Here is a 26,406-nt window from a genome sequence, read left to right on the forward strand (position 1 = left end):
TCCATTTCTCCTTTGAAACATACTTGTTCACTTGTGCATCTGGCTATATTAACCTTACCTTTAATCTTGTTACACAATTTGCCTTCCAGATTACACTATAGATTTGTGTTTGGGAGCAGCATCTCATTCTGCTTTGCATCAAATATGCTCTCTGATAATCAACATAGATGCACCTCAAGGATATTTGCTTAACCCACTGTTCTACTCTGTCCATACGCAGGACTGTGTGCCAAGGCACAGCTCAAACACCATCTATAAACTCACCAATAATACCACTGTTGTTGAAGAATCACAGGTGGTAACATGGAGGCACAAGAGTGAAACAGATTGACTGGTTGAGTGATATCATTAAGACTAAGGAATTGTTCATGGACTTCAGGAAAGGGAAGTTAAGAGAACACACACCAGTCCTCACTGAAAGGTCGGAAGTAGAAAGGGTGAGCAGCTTCAGGTTCCTGGGTGTCAACATCTCAGAGAATCTATCCTGGGACCAACATATTGATGCAGTCATGAAGAAGGCACATCAACGGTTATACTTCATTAATAGTTTGAGAAGATTTGATATGTCACCATTGACTTCAGCAAATTGATACAGATATGAAGATGGTTCTGATTGGTTGCATCGCCAACTAGAATGTAGGCTCCAATGCACAGGATTGAAAGAGGCTGAAGAGGGTTGCAGAGTCAGTCAGATTTGTCACAGATGCAAGCCTACCCACCCTCAAGGACTTCTTCAAATGTGGTCCCGTAAGAAGGTAGTATCCGTGATTAAGGACCATCACCATCCAGGGCATGCCCTCTTCTTATTGCTTAAATCAGGGAGGAGGTCCAGGAGCTGAAGTTGTACATTCAATTTTTTTAGGAACAGCTTGCTGCCATCCACTATCACATTTATGAGTGGTCTAGGAATCCATGAACACTATTATTCCTTTTCACACTATTTATTTATTTTATTTCTTAGTGTAACTTACAGAAATTTTTTAATGTCTTGCACTGTATTGCAGCCACAAACAGCTTTCCTGACATATGTCAGTGATAATAAACCTGATTCTGATAGTTAAACACAATACTCACTTTGAAACATGACTCTACGCATCCACCCTCTATATTTCCTTTGCCTCCTTCTCCTCTTTGTTGTGTTATGGCCCAACCGGGTGACATTAAAACACAAATGTTTTGAAAGAAAAGCAAAAGCACTAAATTCCCAACCAGTCTACAGCAAATCAATGTTACTTTTACTGACTCTGTGTGAGGGTCTTCCTGCTGTTCCCACCTGGTTGCCAATTGTGGGTCTTACTATGTGTTAGGTACAGCATATACACACTGTTTTATTTGACAGGTGAATATCAAACAGTGTTTCACACAGATGATTGTAGAAAGTGTCACTCCACTCCTTAAGAAGGAGTGCCTCAGTGGTTGGCAAGATGTTGGAATCTATTCTTCAGGATGAGGCTTCAGGGTTCTTGGAGGCACATACTAAAGTAGGAATGGCTTCTTTAAGGGAAAATCTTACCTGTTGGAATTCTTTGAGGAAACAACAGGCAAGGTAGACAAAGGAGAGTCAGTGGATACTGTTTGCTTAGCCTTTGACAAGGTGCCGCACGTGAGGCTCTAAATAAGATAAGAGCCCATGTACTTACTGCAGGACAGATTCTAGAATGGACAGAAGATTGGCTGACTAGCAGGAGACAAAGACTAGGAATAAACAATGCATTTTGTGGTTGGCTGCCGGTGACTTGTGGTGTTCCACGGGGGTGGGCTTTGGGATATCTTCTTTCCATGTTATATGTCAATGATCTGAATGATTAAATTATAGCTCTGTGGCTAAGTTTGCAAACAATATAAAGATAAGTGGAAGGGCAGGCAGTGTCAAAGATGCAGGGAGTCTACAGAAGGACGTGGATAGATTAGGAGAATGTGCAAATAAGTGGCAGAAGGAATAACGCAGAGCGAAGTGCATGGTCATACATTTTGGTGAAGGAATACAAGTGTAACCATTTTCTAAACTAGGAACAAATTCAAAAATCAGATGTGCAAAGCACCTTGGGAGTCCTGGTGCAGGATTTCCTAAAGATTAACTTAGAGGTTGAGTCAGAGGTAAGGAAAGAGAATGCGATGTTAATATTCCTTTTGAGAGAACTAGAATAGAAAAGCAAGGATGTAATGCTGAGGCTTTATAAGGCATTGATCAGAACACACGGAGTATTTTGAGCAATTTTGTGCCCCTAATCTAAGAAGGGATATGCTGATATTGGAAAGGGTCCAGAGGAGGTCATGAAAATGAATCTAGGAATAAAAGAGTTAATGTTTGATGGCTCTATGGCTGTAGTCACTGGAGTTTAGAAGAATGAGGGAGGGATCTCACTGAAAGCTATCAAATACTGAAAGGCCTAGATAGAGTGAACATGGAGAGGATGTTTCCAATAGGACAGAGTTCAGGAACAGAAGGCACAGCCTCAAAATAGAAAGGTGTTCCTCTAGAACAGAATGAAGAGAAATTTCCTTTGTCAGAGGGTGGGAAATCTGTGGAATTCATTGCCACAGATGGCTGTGGAGGCAAATCTTTGGGTATACTTAAAGAAGAGGTTAATAGATTGTTGATTAATAATAGTTTCAAAGATGACAGGGAGAAGGCAGGAGAATGGGGATGAGAAGGATAATAAATCAGCCATGATGGGTAATGGCCTAATTCTGCCTTTATGTATTATGGTCTCATGATAAATCTCACAAATATCTCATCAATATTCCTTTCTCTCTCTTTTCAGGAGATTGTGATAACTTAGCTTTCTATGTCAGCAGGTGACAATAAATTGTTGTGAACTAGGTCTCTTTAATGTTTGCCTTATTCATATGTAACGGTTGGGATCCCATTCATTAATCTCAGAGATCATACAAGATCATGGTGCAGAAGCTCTAAAACACAGTAACCCCCAACCCCCCAAATAACAAACACACTCCAATCCCAATTGATGCCCACATATGTTCCAGTGAGATTTGGCTATTGAAGTTACAGTGAGGCCATCAGAACAGGTACAGATCTTCTTGGAACAGTTCACACCCCAGTTTCAGTGAGACATTCAGTATGGCTAGGTGCTTCTGCAGGATAAGCCCTTCGGTATCTTCCCCCTCTGTGTTTCTCAAGAAAAGGACCCCAGTCAGGAGCTGGTGCACAAGCAGAGCAGAGTTTCTGTGAAAAGAAAACTGATGTGTTTTATATACTTTATTTGATATTTTCCACCATTAATCTTCAAACTGAATTAGCTCAGAATACAATCTGCTGTTTTCTTATCTGATGTCTAAAATTATATAATCTGTTCATTTTAATGTGTGATGCACCATAGCAGTCTGTGATGCATCCTACCCCAATACATCACAGACGGGCATGTAAGGACGACAAGAAATGCCAGAGTTGTGTACATGGTACTGGCATTGCCTGTGTACATGTGAGCAACTGGCAGGAAATGCGTGAATCAGGAAAGCCATGGATTCTGTCTATACGTCTCACTGCCTCAGAAAAGCAGCCTGCATAATCAATTTTCCTCCCACCTTGGGCATTTTCTCCTTCTCACCTTCCATCTGGCAGAAGAAATAAAGGTCAGAAATCAGGCTCAAGGACAGCATCTAAGCCACTGTTAAAGCACCTTTGAATGGACTGTTCCTGCTTGTCCCTCGTACTACCTCTACAGTATGTACATGTGTTAGAATGATTTGTATGGATGGAATACAAGACAAAGATTTTCATGCCATCAGAAAATACTAAACCAATTAGCAATTATAAACTATTTAATCTACACTTGGTCAGGTGTAGGATCAGTAATGAGATGCATAAATAATCATGTACCATATAAAAATAACCAGTTGAAAAATATTCACAGCAGGTATCGTCACTTCAATATAATAATCTCACAGGAAAACCTAAACCAGAACTATCCTATATGGACAATTTAGAGGTGCTTATAGCTCTCTGAGGAATGTTCTCCTCCCCTTTGCTCCAAGAAGAACTTAACCTTGTAGCTGAAATCCCGCCTTTTGTGAAATATTTTGGTAAACAACCTAAGGAGCTTCCCTTTTTGTTAAAATGTGATTTCCAGAATGGAACATAATACTCTAATTGTGATCTAACCAAAGCTTTATACACGTTCAGCAGAACTTCCTTGATGGATCACAAAACCTCCATTTCTGAGGGACAAAATCCCATATTTTATATCTCTAAAAATGTCCTACCAGAATTCAGGATCTACGTATGTGATCTTTCAGACCCATCTTCTCCCTTGTTGTACCATTGTGTTGACAAATCTATTGCCTACTATCCACTCACCTGAAAAGCTGCTTGCATTTCTGTTACAGCACCAATGGGCCACTTCAATTTGACACTCAAATGCTCAGTTCTCACAGTTGAACTTACATTCTGCAGCCAAGTGCGTCCCAAAACCTTGAGGCCTTATTTCTGTTCAAACAGAGTTGGCTACAAGTGATGACTAAGTATCCGGGTATTATGTCCAGAGGCTTTGTCACTAACACTGGCTTAACAGCTGTCAACTCTTTTCTCTGAAACAGAGGCTTTAAACTTACTTAACTACTTATCAAAAGTAAAATTAGCTAAACATCAAATTAAGGAGCTTACAATATAAATATGTGGATCTAAGAAAAAGGAAACAAAAAGTTGGAAATTCCTATTTAATGAAGATCAAGAATTCCATTCAAATGGATGTGGCCATGCAGGATCTCAGCACAGGACATGATGGTGATTCCCAGATCAAACGCTGCAAGGTATCTGACACACCTGGATCTGAACTCCTGTACATTCTGCCTTATGCTCACTGAGTGCTAATACATGCAGAACTTACTGGTTTGTGTGTTGTAGCTGGTCAACAGTTCCCAATGAAAGTCATCATCTGAAAATCAGCTCAATCTCGCTGGCTGAAGCTGACTGTATTCCAAAAGCCTTAATTCTGTTCACCAGTACTTCGTTAAATACTTCCTCATAATCCATCTGGGCAACATCCACTCCATTTTCTCATCAACTTTTGTAAGTACAAAACATCTCACCAGGTTCGTCAAACACAATTTACCTTTTATATTTCTAGACTGGCTCTCTTTAACTAACCTAAATTCTCCAATTGTGTGTGATGTATTTTTCTCTCTGCAGTTCCCGGAACTTAATTCACCACTAAGTGTTAAAATGACCTGTCTGCGGTAGAGGGAATGTCATTAGACAGGTTTTTGAACATGAGTATCCTTTTGTTGGCAGGCAAACCATACTCCACAATCCAACACCCACCATGAGACTGGGCTGCCAGCTACATCATAATTTACAATTTGTAGTTGGCTTCTCAGAAGCAAAGAAAAAATTGATTGGACTTTTGCTAAGCAACAGTGATGCAAACCATTTCTGATCAAGCAACTAAGTCGAATTAGCCTTCTCAGCAGATAATCAATTCTCACTCTAGTATTCCTGATTTTACTGATCTTATGTTTGTATTCTCTTCCTTTCTAAATACAGATATAAAGTACTGATAGTAAGCGAGTTGTGATGAAGAGGCTGCAGTGTGAAATGTTAGCTGTTTCACTTTCAGGAATACAGCCTCGCCTGCTGAGTGTTTCCAGCATTTTCAGTTTTTATTTTAGATTTCTGGCATGTGCAGTCTTTCAGATATGAACAGTTTTACTCCTTTGTTTGACTACAGCAGCGACGGTACTGTTACGTGGTTGGATAGCTGACTTCAAGGGAGTTTAACAGTCAACTACATGGTATGGACTGAGTCAAATATAGGCTTGAATATAAAATTAGTGAAAAAGGTTTTATTTACTACAATGCAGTATTTTTTCAACCACTAAGCCTAGTTGGTGCATTTGACAAAGGGTCTTTGACCTGAAGCATTAACTCTGTTTGATTAAAAGTGAACTCTGTCTATTTAGCCACAGATGTGGCCTGACATGATGAGTAGTTCCAATATTTTCTGTTTTCCTCGAAAGCTTATTTCTATGGCTCTTCAGTTTTACTCCATCAAAGTAAGGCAGGGCTTAAATATCTACTCTTGACATTCTGTGGAATTATCATCACCAAGTTGACACCCTAAAAATCCCGTGGGTCACCTTTAGCCACCTAAATAACATGACCACAGCAGAAAATCAGGGATTGGCCATCCTGATGCAAATGATTCACATTCTGACATCTCAGCTAAAGATGAAATCTTGGCCTGTCAATCGACCTCATCACACTCCTTACACTTTCTGTTAGACTCCGCTCAGTGAATGCATTGGCACGAGATTTCCCCGAGGTTTCTTAATTTATTTGCAGCTGCTGTAGTATCCAGGAAAACAAAAGTAATTTAGTGTTGCTGATGAATATCTAAATGATAAAAAAATGAGAAAATCTGAAAATGCTGGAAGTCCAAGCAAAAACACAAAATACTAGAGGAACTCAGCGGCCTGGCTAACACCTATGGAAAAGAGCACAGTAAACGTTTTGGGCCAAGACCCTTCATCAGGACTGGAGAAAAAAGATGAGGACAGAGTAAGGTGGTGGCAGGAGGGGAGGAAGGTGTTAGGTGATAGGTGAAATCGAGCGAGGGAGAGGGGTGAAGTAAAAAGCTGGGAAGTTGATTGTGAAAGAGATAAAGGACTGGAGAAAGGGGAATCTGATCAGAGAGGGAAGAAAACGATGGAAGAAAGGGAAGGATGAGGCACACCAGAGGTAGGTGACAGGCAGAAAAGAAGGTAAGGTAAGAAAAAGAAGCAGGAATTGGGAATGGTGAAGAGGGGGAAAAGGACAATTACCAGAAGTTTGAGAAAACAATGTTCATGGCATCAGGTTGGAGGTTACCCGGGTGTTCCCCCTCTAACCTGGAGTGGTCTCATTCCGGTGGCCATCCATCTGAATTCTACTTCGCATTTCCATTCTGATATGTCAGTCCATGGCCTCCTTTATTGTTGAGATGAGGCCACACTCAGGTTGAAGGAGCAACACCTTATCTGGAGTGAAGTCATGTTGTTGGCCATGTTGCTTAATTTAAGAGGTGATAGTATTCAAACCCTGCCACAACTGTCGAGCATCCTTTGTTGTTTCAAGTTTAGTCCAGAATTGAAACTTCATCCATGAGATGGTTTTCTGGAGATCATACCTGGACCTTTTGTAACGTTCCTCGCCACCAGACTTGGCCTCTGATTTGGTCCTCAGCAGACTGCGGATCTGATGGTTCATCCAGGGTTTCCGGTTGGGGAAGTCTCTGAATGATTTTGTGGGTACAAACTTGTCTACAACTGTTTTATTAAAGTCCGTGACAACCATGGTGTATTCCTTTAGATCCATAGACAAGTCCTTAAACATGGCCCAGTCCACTGACTCGCTGCAACCCCGTAGCCACTCCTATGATTTCTGTGACCACTCTTTAGTTGTCCTAATCTTGGAATTTTGCTGTTTAGCCTCTGCCAATCATTCTCAACCATTCAAATATCCAGTTTGTCTGCCATATTCAAGGTAATTTCACCAAAACCCAGTGAAGTTGCATCAGAAATCCCATTCTTTCATACTCCGTAGCTCTTGAAGCTAAGGTCAACAAACCATTAGCCCTGCTAATCACATTGTGCACCTGAAAGCCAATTCCTAATAACTAACATTGTAGTGGTGATGCTCCAGAGCAGGAATTCCCAACCTGGGGTCCCCAGACCCTTGGTTAATTGTAGGGATCTATGACATAAAAATGGTCAGGATCCCCTGCTCTAGAGGCTATTCCGAATTGTACAAGGTTACTTATGAGTGAGCTGACAATGAGAGGATTATTAAGAAAACTTCCATTCCTTAAGGATCTACTTGACTGTCCTCAGGAACCTTTGTGGAATTTCCAGAGTTTTCCACAGCTCACTTAATCTTTTCTGCCTTTGCCAAAGGGCTGCATAGTTGGAGGATGATGCATCCCGTATGCACGAGTTAGCATTAAATATCGATATCAACTTTTCCATCCTTCCTCGTCGTAGACATGGATAGTTGTGGAAAGAAATAATGGTGCACTCACTGACAAATTGTTCAGAGGAAGTTTTTCAGCTTCACTGACTGGCATTGTAATTTTTTGAAAGTAGGTATCAATACTTTAGAATAATCCACTGGTACACATATCAAATATGTTTCTGCTGATGTACAATGCTCACGTGTCTTTATCCATCCACTACACAAGAAATTAGAGTCACAGAGTCATAAAGCCAAACAGCACAGATACAGGTCCTTCAGCCCAGCTAGTCCATACCAAGCACCTTGTCCTTCCAGCTCATCCCAAATTCCTGTGTTCTGCCCATATCCTTCCATGCCCCTCTCACCTAGTCCTAATCCAAGTGGTTCTTACATGGTACTATTGCACCTGCCTCACCCACTTCCTCTGGCAGCTTGTTCCATATACTCACCAACCACAGCATGAAATTGTCCCTCCGGTCCCTTTTAAATCTCCCCCCCCCCCCAACCCTGACTCTGATTTCTCCTAGTTTTCGTCTCCTCTACCCTGGGGATTATTATGAATGGTATTTGCCTCATCCGTGCCTCATGAAACATTGGCAGCTATTTCCCTCAGTTGCCACAAACCTTAGCCATTGAACACTGAGGTCCTTTGCATGTAAATTTAAATGGGGTTGCTTTATTCTTTACATTGACCATGGAACAGTACAGCACAGGAACAGGCCCTTCGGCCTACAACATGTGCCGAACCAGTTAAAATGTAAGTCATGGAAACCCCCAAAACTAATCCCTCCTACCTACATGTAACCAGGTGACTGCTGAATATTATTTTTATATTGTCAGAGCGCACTTAAGTCTTCACCATGGTAATGTAAAGAGAAAGCTGCCTGTGCCTTTAAGAGAAAACTATGATGTCATTATGCACGTGCTGAGTGGAAAGAAGCTGTAGAAGGTTCTAGAACGAGCGTCGAGTGTTGGGAGCTGCTTTTCCCACGCATAGTGAGGAATATTTACTAACATCCATGTAAATTTGTTTATACCTGTTTGTAAATCTAGAATATCTGTAACTTGACATGTTTTACTTGTGGATGCTTTCGATTTTCGCGAGTATGGTATTGACGCTGAATAGCGTGGTTGTGAAGCGTTCCTTACGGGCCTTGTAGACTAGACTACAGGGCAATATATTGTAAAAGTTTCTGTAGATGTGAATGGGACACCCTGATGATATGTTGCCTCCCAGGTGCCAGGGTCAGCGATGTCTCAGATCACGTCTGCAACGTTTTGGAGGGGGAGCAATCTTGGTACATATTGGTACCAGTGACAAAGGAAGGAAAAGCAATGAGATGCTGAAAAGAGAATTTAGAGAGCTAGGTAGAAAGTTGAGAAGCGGGATCTCCTGGGTAGCAATTTCTGGATTGCTGCCTGGGTCACACACCAGTGAGGGTAGAAACAGGATGATTTGGCAGATAAATGCCTGGCTGAGAAGCTGATGCAGGGGGCAGGGCTTCAGGTTCTTGGATTATTGGGATCTCTTCTGGGGGTGGTATGACCTGTTCAAAAGTGACGGCTTCCACTTGAACCCAAGGGGGACCAACATCCTTGAGGGCAGGTTTGTTAGAGCTTTTGGGGACAGCTTAAACTAACTTGGCAGGCGGGGTCAGAATTAGAGTGAAGGGACTTGGGAAAGGACGGATGGTAAAAAAGCAAAGATGGTGAACAGTCAGATTGTCAGGAAGGGCAGGCAGGTAATGGGACTTAGTTGCAGCCAAAAGGCTGAGTATTAAATCATTAGGGATGGAGTCAGGAAGAATAGCAAATATGGTACTCAAGATGTTGATTCTAAATGCACGTAGTAGAAGAAATAAAGTGGATGATCTTGTTGCAATTTTACAGATTGCCAGGTATGATGTTGTGGCTATCATTGATTCGTGGCTGAAGGATGGTTGTAGTTGGGAGTCGAATGTCCAAGGTTACACGTTATATCGGAGGGATAGGAAGGTAGGCAGAGGGGGTGGTGTGGCTCTGCTGGTAAAGAATGACATCAAATCAGTAGAAAGATGTGACATGGGATTGGAAGATGTTGAATTCTTGTGGGTTGAGTTAAGAAACTGCAAGGGTAAAGTGATGTTGATGGCAATTATATACAGGCCTCCCAACTGTAGCTGGGAGGTTGACCACAGGTTACATAGAACATAGAATAGCACAGCACATTACAGGCCCTTCTGCCCACAATGTTGTGCTGACCCTCAAACCCTGCCTCCCATATAATCCCCCACCTTAAATTCCTCCATATACCAGTTACAACAGGAAATAGAAAAGGCGGGTCAAAAGGGTAATGTTATGGTAGTCATGGGAGATTTTAACATGTAGGTCGATTGGGAGATGGTGATGGATCTCAGGAAGTGTTGAATGCTTAAGAGATATCACTTTAGAGCAGTTTGTTGTTGAGCCTACTTGGGGATCAGCTACACTGGATTTGGCATTATGTAATGAATTGGAGATGATTAGGGAGCTTAAGGTAAAAGAAACCTTAGTAACCAGTGATCACAATATGATTGTGTTCAACTTGAAATTTGATAGGGAGCAAAATAAAGTCTGATGTTGCAGTATTTCAGTGGAAAATTACAGTGGTATGAGGTATGAGAGAGGAGTTGGCTAAAGTAAATTGGAAGGGGCTGCTGGTAGGGATGTCAGCAGAGCAGCAATGGTGTGTGGTTCTGTGAAAAATGAGGAAGGTGCAGGACATGTGTATTCCAAAAATGAAGAAATACTCAAATTGTAAAATAGTACAACCGTGGCTGACAAGGGAATCTTAGAGCTATTGTAAAAACACAAGAAAGGGCATACAACAAAGCAAAAATTAGTGGAAAGACATAGAATTGGGAAGTTTTAAAAAACATTTAGAGAGCAACTAAAAAAACTAATTAGACGGGGAAAAGATTAAATATGAAAGCAAGCTAGCAAATAATATCAAAGTGAATAGTAAAAGTTTTTTCAAGTATGTTCAAAATACAAGAGAAATAAGAGTGGATGTAGGACCACTAAAAAATGAGGCAGGAGAAATAATAACAGGGGACAAGGAGATGGCTGATGAGCTAAATGTGTATTTTACGTCAGTCTTCATTGTAGAAGACACTAGCAGTATGCATGATGTTGTAGTGTGTGAAGGAAGAGAAGTGGGTGCAGTTACAGTTACAAGAGAGAAGGTGCTCAAAAAGCTAGAAGACCTAAAGGTGCATAAGTCACCTGGACCAGATGAACTGCACCTTAGGGTAGCATTAGAAATAATCTTTCAAAAATCATTGGACTCTGGCAAGGTGCCAGAGGACTGGAACCTTGCAAATGTTACTCCACTCTTTAAGAAAGGAGGAAGGTAACAGAAAGGAAATTATAGACCAGTTAGCCTGACCTCAGTGGTTGGGAAGATGTTAGAGTCAATTGTTAAGGATGAGGTGATGGAGCACTTGGTGACACAGGACAAAATACGACAAAGTCAGCATGGTTTCCTTAAGGGAAAATCCTGCCTGACGAAGCTGTTGGAATTCTTTGAGGAGAGATCAAGGGGATGTAGTGGATGTTGTATATTGAACTTTCAGAAGGCCTTTGACAAGGTATCGCACTTGAGGCTGCTTACCAAGTTAAGAGCCCATGGGATTACAGGAAAGTTACTAACATGGTTAGAGCATTGGCTGATTGGAAGGAGGCAGCGAGTGAGAATAAAAGGATCCTTATCAGGTTGGTTGCCAGCGACTAGTGGTGCTCTGTAGGGGTCGGTGTTGGGACCACTTCTTTTTATGCTGTCTATACATTATTTATTTGATGAAATAGATGGTTTTATTGCTAAATTTGCAGATGATATGAAGATTGATGGAAAGGCAAGTAGTGTTGAGGAAACAAGTAGGATGCAGAAGGACTGGGAAAGATTAGGAGAATGGGCGAGAGAGCGGCAAATGAGATACAATGTTGGAAAATGTATGGTCATGCATTTTGGTAGTAGAAATAAAAGTGCAGACTATTTTCTAAACTGGGAAAAATCCAGGAATCTGAGATGCAGAAGGACTTGGGAGTCCTTGTGCAGAGCATCCTGATGGTTAATTTGTAGGTTGAGTCAGTGGTGGGAAAGGCAAATGCAAAGTTAGCATTCATTTCAAGAGGTCTAGAATACAAGAGCAAGGATGTGATGCTGAGGCTTTATAAGGCACTCATGAGGCCTCACCTTGAATATTGTGAACAGTTTTGGGCCCTTCATCTTAGAAAAGATGTGCTGGCATTGGAGAGTGTCCAGAAGAGGTTCACCAGGATAATTCCAGGAAAGAAAGGGTTATCATACGAGGAATGTTTGGTTGCTCTGGGTCTGTACTCACTGGAATTCAGAAGGATGTGGGTGGGGAATCTCATCGAAACCTTTCGAATGTTGAAAGGCCTAGACAAAGTAGATGTGGAAAGGGTGTATCCCACAGTGGGATAATCTATGACAAGAGGACACAGCCTCAGGATAGAGGGGCGCCCTTTCATAACAGAGATGCGTAGAAATTTCTTTCACCAAAGGATGGTCAATTTGTGGAATGTGTTGCCACATTCAGCTGTGGAGACCAGGTTGTTGGGTATATTTAAGGCAGAGATTGATAGGGTCTTGATTGGACATAGCATCAAAGGTTAAGGGGAGAAGAAAGAAAACTGGGGTTGAGGAGGAGATAGGAAAAAAGGATCAGCCATGATTGAATGGTGGAGCATACTTGATGGTCCAGGTGGCTTAATTCTGCTCCTATGTCTTATGGTCTTATAAGTCTCTGTCAGATCTTCCCTCAGCCTCTGCAGCTCCAAAGAAAAGAACCCAAGTTTGTCCCGAGTTTCGTGATAGCACATGCATTCTAAACTAGGCAGTATCCTGGTAAGCCTCTTCTGCACTCTCTCAAAATCTTCAACAACCTTCCTATAGTGGGATGACCAGAACTGTATGCAATATTCCAGAGGTGGACTAAAGAGTTCTATAAAGTTGCAACATACACTAACCTCTTAGCTTTTGAATGCAATGCCATGACTAATAAAAATAAACATTCCATAAGTCTTCTTAACCTCCCTATTGACTGTGTAGCCACTTTGAAGCAGCTATGAACTTGGTCTCCAAGATCTCTCTGCTCAGATACACTATTGAAGGACTTGAACTTAACTGTGTACTCTCTCCTTGCATTTGATCTACCAAGGTGCAATGCCACACCTTTATCTGGGTGAAAACTCATCTGCCATTTCTCTGCCCATATCTACAACTGATCTATATGGTGCTGCATTCTTTGCCAGTCTTCTACACTGTCCACTATTCCACCAATATTGATCTCATCTGCAAACTTACTAACCCACCCATCTACATTTTCATCATTTATAAACATCACAAACAGAAAAGATGCCAGCACAGATCACTGCAGAACACCACCAATTACAGACCTCCAGCTCAAATAAATCCCTTTAGCTACTATACTGAATCCAAACAGTCAATTCGCTGTGGACCCCATGTATCCTAATTTTCTGGATTAGCCTCCCATGAGGGAATTTGTCAGACATCTTACTAAAATCCAGCTAGACAACAATCCACTGCTCTACCTTCATCAGTCTCTCTCATAACCTTGTCAAAAAGCTCAATCAAATTGGTAAGAGATGACCTGCCCCGCACAAAGCCATGCTGGCTCTCTGTTTAGACTATGGGTTTCCAAATGCTCAAGTTTCCTATCTCTAAGAACTTCTTTCCAGCAATTTCCCGACAACTGATGTGAAAATCATCGGTCTATAGTTTCCAGGAACTTACCTTGTTGCCTTCTTAAATAGGGTACAACATTAACCACTTTCCAGTCCTCTGGGATATCACCTGTGTCTAGAGAAGACACGAAGATGCTGGTCAAGGGCCCAGCAATCTCGTCTCTTGCCTCCTTCAATAAACCAGCATAAATCCTATCTGGCTCTGGGGGCTTATCCACCTTAATACTCATTTAGAGACCCGACACTTTCTCCTCCTTGACCTCTAATCGCCCTAACGTATTTAAGTACTCAGCACTGACCTCCTGGTCCTCCATGTCCTTTTCCTGTGTAAATACTGAAGTCAAATATTCATTAAGTATCTCATTCACATTTTCTGCATCCAAGCCAATCCTCCCCACCATCCTTGAGTGATCCTACCCTGTCCCTAGTTATCCTCTTTCTCTTGATGAATGTATGGAATGCCTTGGAATTCACCTTGATCCTACTTGCCAGTGACTTTTCATAGCCCCTCTTGGCTTTCCTAATTCTCCTCTTAAGTTCTTTTCTGGCTTCTTTGTAATCCTCGTGCTTTGTTTGATCATAACTTCTGAAGTTTTACATACTTTTCCCTTCTTGACTGAATTAATCACTTCTCTCGATATCCGTTCTCTTATCTTTCCATCCCTGTTCTTCCTTCTCACATGAACTTTCCTCTCCTGTACTCTGTGCCATTGATTTTTAAACAACCTCCACATGTCTGATGTGAACTGACCAGAAAAAAGCTATTCCCAATTAACTCTCCTTAGTTTCTGCCTAATGCCCTTGTGATTTGCCCTACTCCAATTTAAGACTCTTCCGCAAGGTCCTGTTCCCTAACTGCTCAATCACTAAAAGTTTAATCTTTATCAGAACCTGAAATATTAACTCTATTTTTCTTTCAACAGATGTTTTCTTAAATATTTTGAAAGATCTTTTTTATACAGTGTATCAGATTTTCAGCATATATCTTTGGCTTTCAAATTATACTGGAAGAAATTTGGAGAAATTCACAAATTATAAAGAGGAGGAAGTACTGGCACTTATAAGGAATATAAAAGTGGATAAATCTCCAGGTCCTGACAGGATATTCCCTAGGACCTTGAGGGAAGTTGGTGTAGAAATAGCAGGGGCTCTGACAGAAGTATTTCAAATGTCATTAGAAACGGGGATTGGCGTATTGCTCATGTGGTTCTATCATTTAAAAAGGGTTCTAAGAGTAAACCTAGCAATTGTAGGCCTGTCAGTTTGACATCAGTGGTGGGTAAATTAATGGAAAGTATTCTTAGAGATGGTATATATAATTATCTGGATAGACAGGGTCTGATTAGGAATAGTCAGCACGAATTTGTGCGTGGAAGGTCATGTTTGACGAATCTTACTTAATTTTTTGAAGAGGTTACGAGGAAAGTTGACGAGGGTAAAGCAGTGGATGTTGTCTATATGGACTTCAGTAAGGCCTTTGACAAGGTTCCGCATGGAAGGTTAGTTAGGAAGGTTCAATCATTAGGTGTTAATATTGAAGTAGTAAAATGGATTCAACAGTGTTGGATGGGAGATGCCAGAGAGTAGTGGTGGATAACTGTTTGTCAGGTTGGAGGCTGATGACTAGTGGTGTGCCTCAGGCATCTGTACCGGGTCCAACGTTGTTTGTCATATGCATTAATGATCTGGATGATGGGGTGGTAAATTGGATTAGTAAGTATGCAGATGATACTAAGGTAGGAGGCGTTGTGGATAATGAAGTAGGTTTTCAAAACTTGCAGAGAGATTTAGGCAAGTTAGAAGAGTGGGCTGAAAGATGGCAGATGGAGTTTAATGCTGATAAGTGTAAGGTGCTACATTTTGGTAGGAATAATCCAAATAGGACATACATGGTAAATGGTAGGGAATTGAAGAATGCAGTAGAACAGAGTGATCTAGGAATAATGGTGCATAGTTCCCTGAAGGTGGAATCTCATGTGGATAGGGTGGTGAAGAAAGATTTTGGTATGCTGGCCTTTATAAATCAGAGCATTGAGTATAGGAGTTGGGATGTAATGTTAAAATTGTACAAGGCATTAGTAAGGCCAAATTTGGAGTATTGTGTACAATTCTGGTCACCGAATAATAGGAAAGATATCAACAAAATAGAGAGAGTACAGAGAAGATTTACTAGAATGTTACCTGGGTTTCAGTACCTAAGTTACAGGGAAAGGTTGAACAATTTAGGTCTTTATACTTTGGAGCGTAGAAGGTTGAGGGGGGACTTGATAGAGGTATTTAAAATAATGAGGGAAATAGATCGAGTTGACATGGATAGGCTTTTTCCATTGAGAGTAGGGGAGATTCAAACAAGAGGACATGATTTGAGAGTTAGGGGGCAAAAGTTTAAGGGTAACACGAGGGGAAATTTCTTTACTCAGAGAGCGGTAGCTGTGTGGAATGAGCTTCCAGTAGAAGTGGGAGAGGCAGGTTCGGTATTGTCATTTAAAGTAAAATTGGATAGATATATGGATAGGAAAGGAATGGAGAGTTATGGGCTGAGTGTGGGCCAGTGGGACTAGGTGAGTGTAAGCATCAGCATGGAATAGAAGGGCTGAGATGGCCTGTTTCCGTGCTGTAATTGTTATATGGTTATATGGTTATATGCCTCTCCAGTATCTCTAACTATCTCAATGTGATTGCTTACCTGCCATAAGGATGAGGCCTTAGCTTGGACAACTTCCTTAATGGCAACAATGGGGATCCACATCACAGAAAGGGTGACCATACACCACACAAGAACTGATGCCCAGGCAGGGTATTCAACAGTTCCATGTTTCAGTGGAGCTAAGGTTGTCAGAGACCAGATTAAGATGCCCTGGGTAAAGTAATTGAAAACCATCATATCATTAACTTGACAAGAACTGTATATCTTAAGTTCATTTTCAATCAATATTTACAACTCCTTACTGCCAGCAAGCTTGGTGAAATGAAGAGCCAACACACTTTCCACCACAGCCAGAAGATATAATTCTTCCTTCCAATCATCATCTCAATATCCTTGATGAACTGCTCTGCACCTATAATAACAAGGGAACAGAAACACAATCAGTTGGTTTATTTTGACTTTATTAAAAGCTGTTTGTTCCAGAGTTTGTTGTTACAATAGGACAGGGGTCACCAAACTTTTATGCACCGCGGACCGGTTTATTATTGACAATATTCTTGCGGACCGGCCAACGGGGGGTGGGGGGTGGAGGGTGTTAAACCCAACCAGAATACAGTGGTACTCGAAGGAGGTTCCTTATGTCCAGTCTATTCCACAATTTAGTTTATGTGGCTGACAGCACTTGCTTCTGTCCTGCTTGCTCACGTTTTTTTTCCGCTGAGAAAACTCAATGGGTTTGTCTTTAAGTGCAGGGTGCTTGGACTCAAGGTACCGAAGCAGTTATCGTTGGAAAAATTGACATGTAAATTTGATTTAGGAGGGTTACAACTTACAAATTTTAAGAATTATTACAAAGCAAATCAACTTAGATTTATTGCATCTTTTTTTGATGAAGAAAAACCGGCATGGATTAGAATAGAACTAGATAAGATAGGAGAAAATATACCAGAAGATTTTATATATAAATGGGAATCCAAATGGATACGGGAAAAGAAAGAATCTCTTATATTAAGACATTTGATTGATTTATGGAATAAGGTAAATACGGATGATGAAATAAAGAAATCCTTATTAGCAAATAGAACCTTAATTCAAAATAGGCTTATTCCTTTCGCAATGGATAATCAACTTTTACATAACTGGTTTCAAAAAGGGATCAGATATATATGTGACTGTTTTGAAGGAGGTATATTGATGTCGTTTGATCAATTAAAAAATAAATATAAAATATCAAATGACACTCTTTTCTGTTATTTTCAATTAAAGGTCTATTTACGAGATAATGCCAACCTAATGAAATAGAAATCTTAATTCAAAAAGGAAAAATTAAAAATTTACATCTTGTATGTATAATTTGATTCAAAAACAATTAAACCAGAAATTCATAAATCAAGACAAAAATGAGAAACTGATTTGAATATTAAAATTGATGAAAAAAATTGGTCAAGACTATGTCTTGATAGTATGATAAATACAATAAATGTCCAACAGATTAGTATAATATAATTTTTTACATCAATTATATATAACACCACAGAAAATAAATAGATTAAATTCAAATTTATCTGACCAATGTTTTCGATGTAATCAAGAAATTGGTACCTTTTTACATTCTACTTGGTCTTATTCTAAAATTCAACCTTTTTGGATAAATTTAAGACTTTTACTGGAACAAATTATTGGAATACAACTCCCACATAGCCCAATATTATTTTTATTAGGTGATATTGAAGGGATAATACCAAAACCTAAATTGAATAAATATCAGAAAAAATTTATAAAAATTGCATTGGCAGTAGCCAAAAAAGCTATTGCAGTTACTTGGAAATCAGATTCATATTTAACTATGGATCGTTGGAATAATGAAATATATAGCTGCATTCCACTTGAAAAAATTACTTATAATTTAAGAAATGAATATGATATATTTTTGAAAATTTGGCACCCCTATCTACAAAAGATAGGATTAAATATATAGGTCCTTTGAAGATAAAATTATGTTATTTGGGGAAAATAAAAACTAAAGTTATTTTGAACTCCATGGAGCATGTGGGGATCCTTCGATATCCAGGCAATCTTTCTATCTTTTTTCTTTCTTTCTTTTTTCTTTTTTTTTCTTTTCTTTTTTTTCAGATAGGGATCCAAGGGGGGGAGGGTTAAGGGGAGGGGGGAGGGCCAATATTAATTTTTCACTATTCTAATATTCTATTCATTTTATGTAATTCTGTTAAAAATTTAATAAATAAATAAAAATTTAAAAAAGGTACCAAAGCAGTTTTGAGGGCTTCATTGCCTCATTAGACAGCCTTCAGGCCCAAACCCCAGCTTCCCGCCCGCCTGCCCGCCGCCAGACGCCTTGGCCAGATGTGGCTGGTTGTGGGTGGGGTGAGAGGACAAGGTAAGGGCTGGAAGTCCCCGTGCTGGGTCCACGGCGGTCGCAGTCCAGAGAGCGCGACCGACTGAGTGAGAAGTGCGATGGGGCGTGCACCTGCCCCCCTTGTAAGTAGGTAGGAAGGATCTATCGTCCAACACAAGTTTGTCTCAACCGATGACTTCCAGTAGATCACAGTGAGGTAGCTGCTCTGCTACTTACGAACCCCTGAGCCCGAATTAGGTCGTCTGCAAATATTTTAGCATCGGGTTCCCCATGAGCATTCGGTGTGCTAAACAGGTTTAGAGGCGGCTCCTATCTGTCCGCGCTCCAGGCCAGTAGCAACGGCACTTCCCGCCAGCCACACGAGGTGGCCGGTTACCTGAGACCAACCAGTGATCCCTGGTGCAAGTGTGTCACTGCATTTAGGTGACTGATGTCCTCGTGTGGGTAATGGCTTTGCGTGCGTTCAAGTTCAACAGTGGGCGTGACAGGGAATGAGGAAAGGTGCAGCTGACTCATATCGTTTCATATCAACGAATCATATTGTTTCCTTGTGGTCATGAAAACAGCTTAAATCCAAGAAAGGAAATGTAAGAATTTAAGGCATGATTTTGTAATTGCAACCTATATATCTACAGAGGAAATATCTGTAGAAAATTCTGAAGTACAACCATTTTCATTCTTCATAACACAAGTTAAAGGTTGTACAGCAGAAAGTTAAAAACTATCAGAGTGGGTTTGAGAGAGCCCAGAATGTTAAAGTGAGATAACAAGAGCCCTTGAATGATTAGACATACTAGAATGAGAGACCCTGGAAGATGAGTTAGTGAAAGGCACTGAGCAGTTGGAAGTGCAGGGCTTATATGTAAGAGGACCAACCCTGTTTCTTGTTAAAGGACACCGTAGAGATAATGTAGATGATTCTGCAGAGTAAGTGTTGACCAAATGTGAGTACATTCATGTGAGTACAAGTATTCAAGGGAGACCAGAAGGTGATTTCACATGACCAGTGGGGAAGTTACTGAAGTTATGCTGGTGCTACATGCCAAACAGAGTAAAGGATAGGAGCAGGAATGAGCTGCTCAATCACTCAAGCCTGCAGCTCCATTTAGTATGATGACTCCTCTGATTGTGACCTCAATTCCAAATTCCTGTCTACGCACATTAATACTCCTCATAAGTATTAATCTTCTGCTTCCTTGAGAGTATTGAAAAACTCTGCTTCCACTGCACATTGAGGAAGAGAATTCCAAAGACCCGTGAACTCTGAGAAAGAATACTTCATCTGACTTCAATGGCTCATTGGGAAGAGATGCACCATTATCATAATGCTGCCTGACTGTGTTTCGAAACTCCTTGGCATGCAAATCCTCCCATAATTGATAGCTGGTATGGAAATTGATTTTGGACTGGTGTTGTCTTTTGTCATCCCTGATAGTTTTATGGCAGTTGTATCTCTATTAAGGTAAGGTAGCGGTAAGGTTCACCTGATTTCAATGCTGCAGTCTTAGACTTCAGCAGGGAGTGAATCTCCTGACTTATCCATGTTTTCCAGTTTGGGAATTCTAGATTATCCACTTTGATACACACTTACTGGTAAAGTCAATGACAGTGTTAACTTAGTCATCTAAAGTGGCTGTTGAGTCTTGGAATGCAATTGTGTAGAAGCTGATCTGTTTCCTCCAACCAGCACTGTTGTGAGCATTGAGCTTCTAGGGTTCTCTATTGGTTACCTCAAATAGAGCCGTTAAGCCCTTGTGCTTTTAGTTTAGGTGATGGTCCCTTCTGACACCTGGCTTTCTTCCTCAGGAATTGGGCCTTAACCATCTCGTTTAGTTCCCAATCATTCCCCAGTTCCAACAACTACAAACACTTGCATTCCATCAACCAAGACAGTATAAGAATCCTGTGACCACAACTAGAAGGTGCCAGTTCATTGGTCAACTCATGTACGAGTAACCTCATTCCATGGGACTGAAGGCTATCAGTTCTGAGCCTAACCTTGTTCTTGAATTATCTACTAGAACCAGGACTCCAAGCTTCCCTTGGAACCTTTGCTATGATGGCAACGCCTCCCGACTCAGCCTCCGCACCTGTGTTCTGCACTTGGGTTCGTTCCACCAGAATGAACTGGCCATGATGAACCCAGCAGACATGGATCCCGTACAACAGGCCCTGGCCAGCCAGGGCTACCTATTGGGCGCCCATGACCAACAACTTCGGGAGACTGTGGAAAACCTTCGGACGCTAACCACAAATGTGCAGAAGGTCAGTGAACAAGCGGACCGGGTCTCCGCCTCCTTTTCTCTGTCCCCTCCAAGAACCCTGGCTACCCAAACCGCACCGCTCGGGATGGCTTTGCCCTCAGAATCAGCAACACCATCCCCTCGAGAGCTGTATGTACCTGAGCCTGAACCCTACGCTGGGGACCCAGGTTGGTGTCGAGCCTTCCTGTTACAATGCTCCCTAGTCTTTGAGCTGCAGACATGCAGCTACACTTCTGATAAATCGAAGATTGTGTACATCATGGGGCTGTTATGAGGGGATGCCTCGGCCTGGGTAACTGTGATATGGGAAAACCGACCGGAGGTTTGTTCCTCCTACTCCTCCTTTGTCGCGGAAATGAGGAAAGTCTTCGAACAGTCCATTCGCGGTAAGGACGCTGCGAAACGGCTGCTTACTCTTTGTCAGGCTTCGTGAAGTGTGGCCAGGTATTCCACTGAGTTCCAGACCTTAGCCGCAGACTCTGGGTGGAATGACGAAGCCCTACGGGAGGTGTTCCGACAGGGCCTCTCGGCCAGATAAAGGATGAGTTGGCCACGAGGGACGACACGGACTGTCTGGACTCTGATCTCGCTAGCCATTTGATTAGATTATCGACTTCAGGAGTGTCAGAGAGAAGGCCAGTCACCCCGCTCCTCGAGGAAGTCCCCAGTCCACCTTACCAGCCTCAGCCAGGCCCCCTTCCCCAGCTGCTCCCTGTGTGGCTCCTGCTACCACCATCCCCACCCCCCTGGGGGAGGAATCGATGCAACTGGGACGGAACCGGCTCTCCCCGGCCGAACGAACTCAGAGGTGGAGAGCCGGGGATTGCTACTATTGCGGCCAGCCAGGACATTTCTGGGATACCTGCCCTCAGCGGCCAAAAGAGGAGGGCACCATTGAGAAAGGGAGCTCTGGTGAGCTGAATGATACTCCCTTCAGCACCCCAGACTCGGATGCAGATCCCGGCAACCGTGAATTACCAATAACAGTCCCTGTCCCTATCAGCTTTGGTGGATTCCAGTGCTGAGGGCAATCAGCTGGATGAAAAGATAGCCACCCAGGCCGGAATACCTCGCGAGCTGCTACCACCCCCCTGGAGGCCTGGGCCCTGGACGGAAAACTGCTGGCTCGGGTGACCCACTGTATGCCGCCCCTGACCTTGATTCTATCTGGCAGCCATCGGGAGGAGGTACGATTCAGTCTCATTCATTCACCTCAAGCCTTGGTAGTTCTAGGGTACCCATGGCTGACCCAACACAATTCCCGTATTGACTGGTCTACCGGGAGGATAGCCAAATGGATATCTTGCCATACTAACTGTCTGCGGTCGGCCCTATCTCCCAGAGAAGCTCCTGCGACCCTGCCTGTTTTGGAACCCCTCGACTTGTCCACGTCCCCACAGAGTACCATGACTTGGAGCAGGTGTTCAGTAAACAGCGGGCCCTTTCCCTGCCTCCGCACCGCCCAAATTATTGTGCCATCAACCTTCTCCCCAGGGCCCCGCTACCCACCAGTCGGCTTTTTAACCTATCCCGACCAGAGAGAGAGGCCATGGAGAAATACATTAGCGAGTTCCTCACAGCGGGCATTATCAGGCCTTCATCTTCCCCGGTAGGTGCCGGTTTCTTCTTTATAGTAAAGAAGGACGGGGCGCTTCGCCCTTGTATCGACTCCCGAGGCCTAAATAATACAACAGTTAAGAACAAGTACCTGCTACCCCTCATTAGTTCAGCATTTGAACCACTGCATGGAGCCACCATCTTCTCAAAGCTGGACCTTTGCAGCACCTACCATTTAGTCAGGATAAGGGAGGGGGACAAATGGAATACGGCCTTCTATACAACTCTGGACCACTTTGAATATTTGGTCATGCCGTTTGGCCTCACCAATGCTCCCGCCGTTTTCCAAAACCTGATCAATGACATACTGAGGGACTCTATCAATCAGTTCATATTTGTTTACCTTGACGATATCCTGATTTTCTCGCAGCTCCGAAGAACACGTACACCATATCTGTCAAGTCCTCCAGAGACTGGGAAAACCAGTTATTTGCAAAGGTGGATAAATGCAAGTTCCACGTCCCTTCGGTCAGTTTCCTAGGCGATATCAGGTAAAAGCAGACCCTGAGAAGATCCGGGCAGTGGAGGAATGGCCTAGACCCACGACATGCAAACAACTTCAACGATTCCTGGGGTTTGCAAACTCCTACCACAGATTCATCAGGGACTACAGTCGAGTGGCAGCCCCCCTTACCCGGCTTACCTCGCCTACCACCCTGTTTTGCTGGGACTCCGAAGCGGACTCAGCATTCACCGACCTGAAGAGGCGTTTCACCACCGCTCCCATCCTGGTCCATCCGGACCCATCCCGTCAATTCATCATGGAGGTGGATGCCTCTGACTCTGGGGTGGGAGCGGTCCTATCTCAACGGGCAAGTTCGGATGAAAAGCTTCACCCCTGCACCTTCTACTCTCGCCAACTGTCCCCCGCCGAGCGGAATTACGACGTGGGAAATCGGGAACTACTGGCGGTCATACTGGCACTGGAAGAATGGAGGGGGTAGAACACCCGTTCATGGTACGGACAGATCATAAGAACCTGGGGTATATCCAGACCGCCAAATGATTGAACTCCTGCCAGGCCTGTTGGGCATTGTTTCTTGAACGATTCCAATTTACCCTCCTGTACCGTCCAGGATCCAAGAACGGGAAACCGGACGCGCTATCCCGCTAGTAGGACTCCAAGGATGACACCTCCAGTCCCGAGATGATCCTCCCACCATCCTGAATGGTGACCACCCTCACTTGGGAGATCGAGGCTAAAGTAAAGGAAGCCCACCGGGATGACCTCGACCCTGGAAATGGACCCGGCGATCATCTCTGTCAGGCCTCAGGTTCTCCAATGGGGACACACATCTCGGTTCGCCTGCCACCCCGGGAGTGATCGGACCCCGGCTCTCCTGAGGAGATGCTTCTGGTGGCCGCCCATGGAGGGGAACACCCGCTCTTGTGCCTCGACTTGTTCCATCTGTGCCCGGGGAAAAACCTCTCATTGACCACCGCCGGGTCTACTTCGTCCCCTACCTGTCCCTGGTCGTCCCTGGTCACACATTGCCCTAGACTTCGCCACCGGTCTACCCCCCCCCCCCCCCCCCCGCGGAAACACCACTGTCCTCACCGTGGTAGACCGATTCTCCAAGGTGGTGCACCTTGTAGTCCTCCCTAAACTCCCTTCCTCTCAAGAAACCGCAGATCTTCTCGTCCACCACATCTTCCGCCTCCATGGAATCCCCGCGGATATTGTCTCTGATCGAGGTCCCCAGTTCGTCTCGCAGGTATGGAAGGCCTTCTGTCAAGCCTTGGGTGCATCGGTCAGCCTGTCATCCGGGTTCCACCCGCAGCTGAACGGGTCAACCAAGACCTGGAGCTGACGTTACGCTGTGTAACGGCAAATAACCCGTCGACCTGGAGCGAGGTTGAGTACGCCCACAACTCTCTGGTGAGCTCTGCCATTGGGAGGTCTCCGTTCGAGTGCTCCCTTGGGTACCAACCCCCTCTGTTCCCCGCTCAGGAAGAGGAGATTGCAGTACCGTCAGTTTGGGAGCATATTGATCGGTGCCGTAATGTTTGGAGGAAACACACATGGCCCTACTCAGATCAACAAATCGGAATAAGAAGATAGCTGACCGACACCGGACTCCGGCGCCGGAGTACTAACCGGGGCAGATGGCGTGGCTTTCCTCCAGGGACATCCCGCTCAAAAATGAACAGAGGAAACTGGCCCCTCGCTTCCTGGGACCATTCAAGGTTGAAAGGGTTATCAATCCCACAGCGGTCCGCCTAAAGCTGCCAAAGTTCATGCGCATTCTACCAACTTTTCATGTGTCTCAGTTAAAGCCAGTCTCCATCAGCCCCTTGTGTCCCCCAGCTGAGACTCCTCTCCCTGCCCGTCTCATTGACAACCATCCAGCGTACACCGTCTGACGACTGCTAGATGTGCGCTGTCGGGGCAGGGGTCTGTTGGATTGGGAAGGGTATGGTCCTGAAGAGCGTTCCTGGGTCCCCCACTCCTTCATCCTAGACCCTTCCCTCATCCAGGACTTTCATTAGGACCACCCAGACAGGCCTGGAGGATCGCCAGGAGGCTCCCATTGGGGGGGGGGGGGGTACTGTCATGGTCCCTCCTGGCTATCTTCCTCAGGAATTGGGCCTTAACTACCTTGTTTAGTTCCCAATCATTCCCCGGTTCCAACAACTACAAATACTTGCATTCCATCAACCAAGACAGTATAAGAATCCTGTGACCACAACTAGAAGGTGCCAGTTCGTTGGTCGACTCGTATACGAGTAACCTCATTCCATGGGACTTGGGACGATCAGCTCTAAGTCTAACCTTGTTCCTCAACTATCTACTAGAACCAAGACTCCAGGCAAAGACTCCCTTGGAACCCTCACTACGACGGCAATGCCTCCCGACTCGCCCTCCGTGCCTGTGTTCAGCACTTGGGTTCGGTCCACCAATCTTGTCAAGTTAATTGAGAGTGGCACATATTTCCCACATTCTGTGATTATTTAAAGAGGACTCTCATTTAGTACCTTAGAGGTGTTGGAGAGAATGATTTGTCTTGCAGTGTTGCTCAGTCTTTCCTCCACAGCTCTGTTAGTATTCCTAACCTCTTGTTTCCGTCTCTTAATGGGGATTCTGCCATTTCTCCTCTCCTGGGTCGAGTTGTGAGCCTGTCATTCCTTCGCACCTGGGTTCAGTCCTGCGAGCGTCCACCGTGACAAGCACTGCATGACTCTGCACTGACTTCTTGTTTCAGCTTCCATTTCCCTCTTCAGCTCCAACATCAAAAAGCCATTTTGAGTTTGTCTAATTACCTATATTGTAAGTTGCCTGCTAAAGCATCTTTAATAATATTTTACTATCTTTATGTGACAGCCAGGTGGGATGACCTTTTGAAATGGTTGTTTTACAGAGTGGACGTGTTTGAGTCCAAAATGCTGTATTTAGGGGTTTAAGGGTCAAGTGCTGAGGCTTTGAATTATGAGACTTCAATGAGAACCCAGAGCAGAGGCATAGGATTCAATGTATAAGGTCTTTTTGTTTTTAATCTTTAGAATTTGTGTATCTGGATGGCATCCGGGGCAGAAGTATACCCCTTCCACAGAATGTGGGAGATCAGGGTAAAGTTTAGTGTTCCTGGTGATTACACCTGAGGTAGGTGTGCCCAGTTACAGCACCTGACTGACCACGTAAAGGATCTGGAGCTGCAGTTCGACGAATCAAAGATCAGGTAAGATACTGAGAGCACCATGGGTAGGAAGACAGTGAGTTGGTCACACCGAACACCTGTCTAGGCAGGTGGTTTTCAGCTCCAGGAGTGGTAAAGGGAGGAGACACACAGTGCAGGGTCCCCTGTGG

General features: G+C 43.5%; 1 protein-coding gene across 4 annotated transcripts in view; it reads right to left on the reverse strand.

Annotated features, from left to right (window-relative positions):
* Window positions 1-1,038: 1,038 nt before the first annotated feature.
* LOC140734529 (sodium- and chloride-dependent neutral and basic amino acid transporter B(0+)-like) overlaps window positions 1,039-26,406 on the reverse strand; it is a 141,148-nt gene continuing 115,780 nt past the window's right edge. For 3 of the 4 annotated variants that reach the window (XM_073058611.1, XM_073058610.1, XM_073058613.1), the window contains 3 exons: window positions 16,646-16,755; window positions 16,383-16,553; window positions 1,039-3,187 (listed from right to left, as the gene is read on the reverse strand). In XM_073058611.1, the coding sequence (XP_072914712.1) occupies window positions 3,053-3,187; window positions 16,383-16,553; window positions 16,646-16,755 (416 nt within the window). In that variant the 3' untranslated portion in view covers window positions 1,039-3,052. The remainder of the gene's footprint in view (window positions 3,188-16,382; window positions 16,554-16,645; window positions 16,756-26,406) is intronic. The other variant, XM_073058612.1, reaches the window with a different exon arrangement.

This window comes from Hemitrygon akajei, chromosome 10, assembly GCF_048418815.1.
Source record: "Hemitrygon akajei chromosome 10, sHemAka1.3, whole genome shotgun sequence".
Classification (NCBI taxonomy): domain Eukaryota; kingdom Metazoa; phylum Chordata; class Chondrichthyes; order Myliobatiformes; family Dasyatidae; genus Hemitrygon; species Hemitrygon akajei.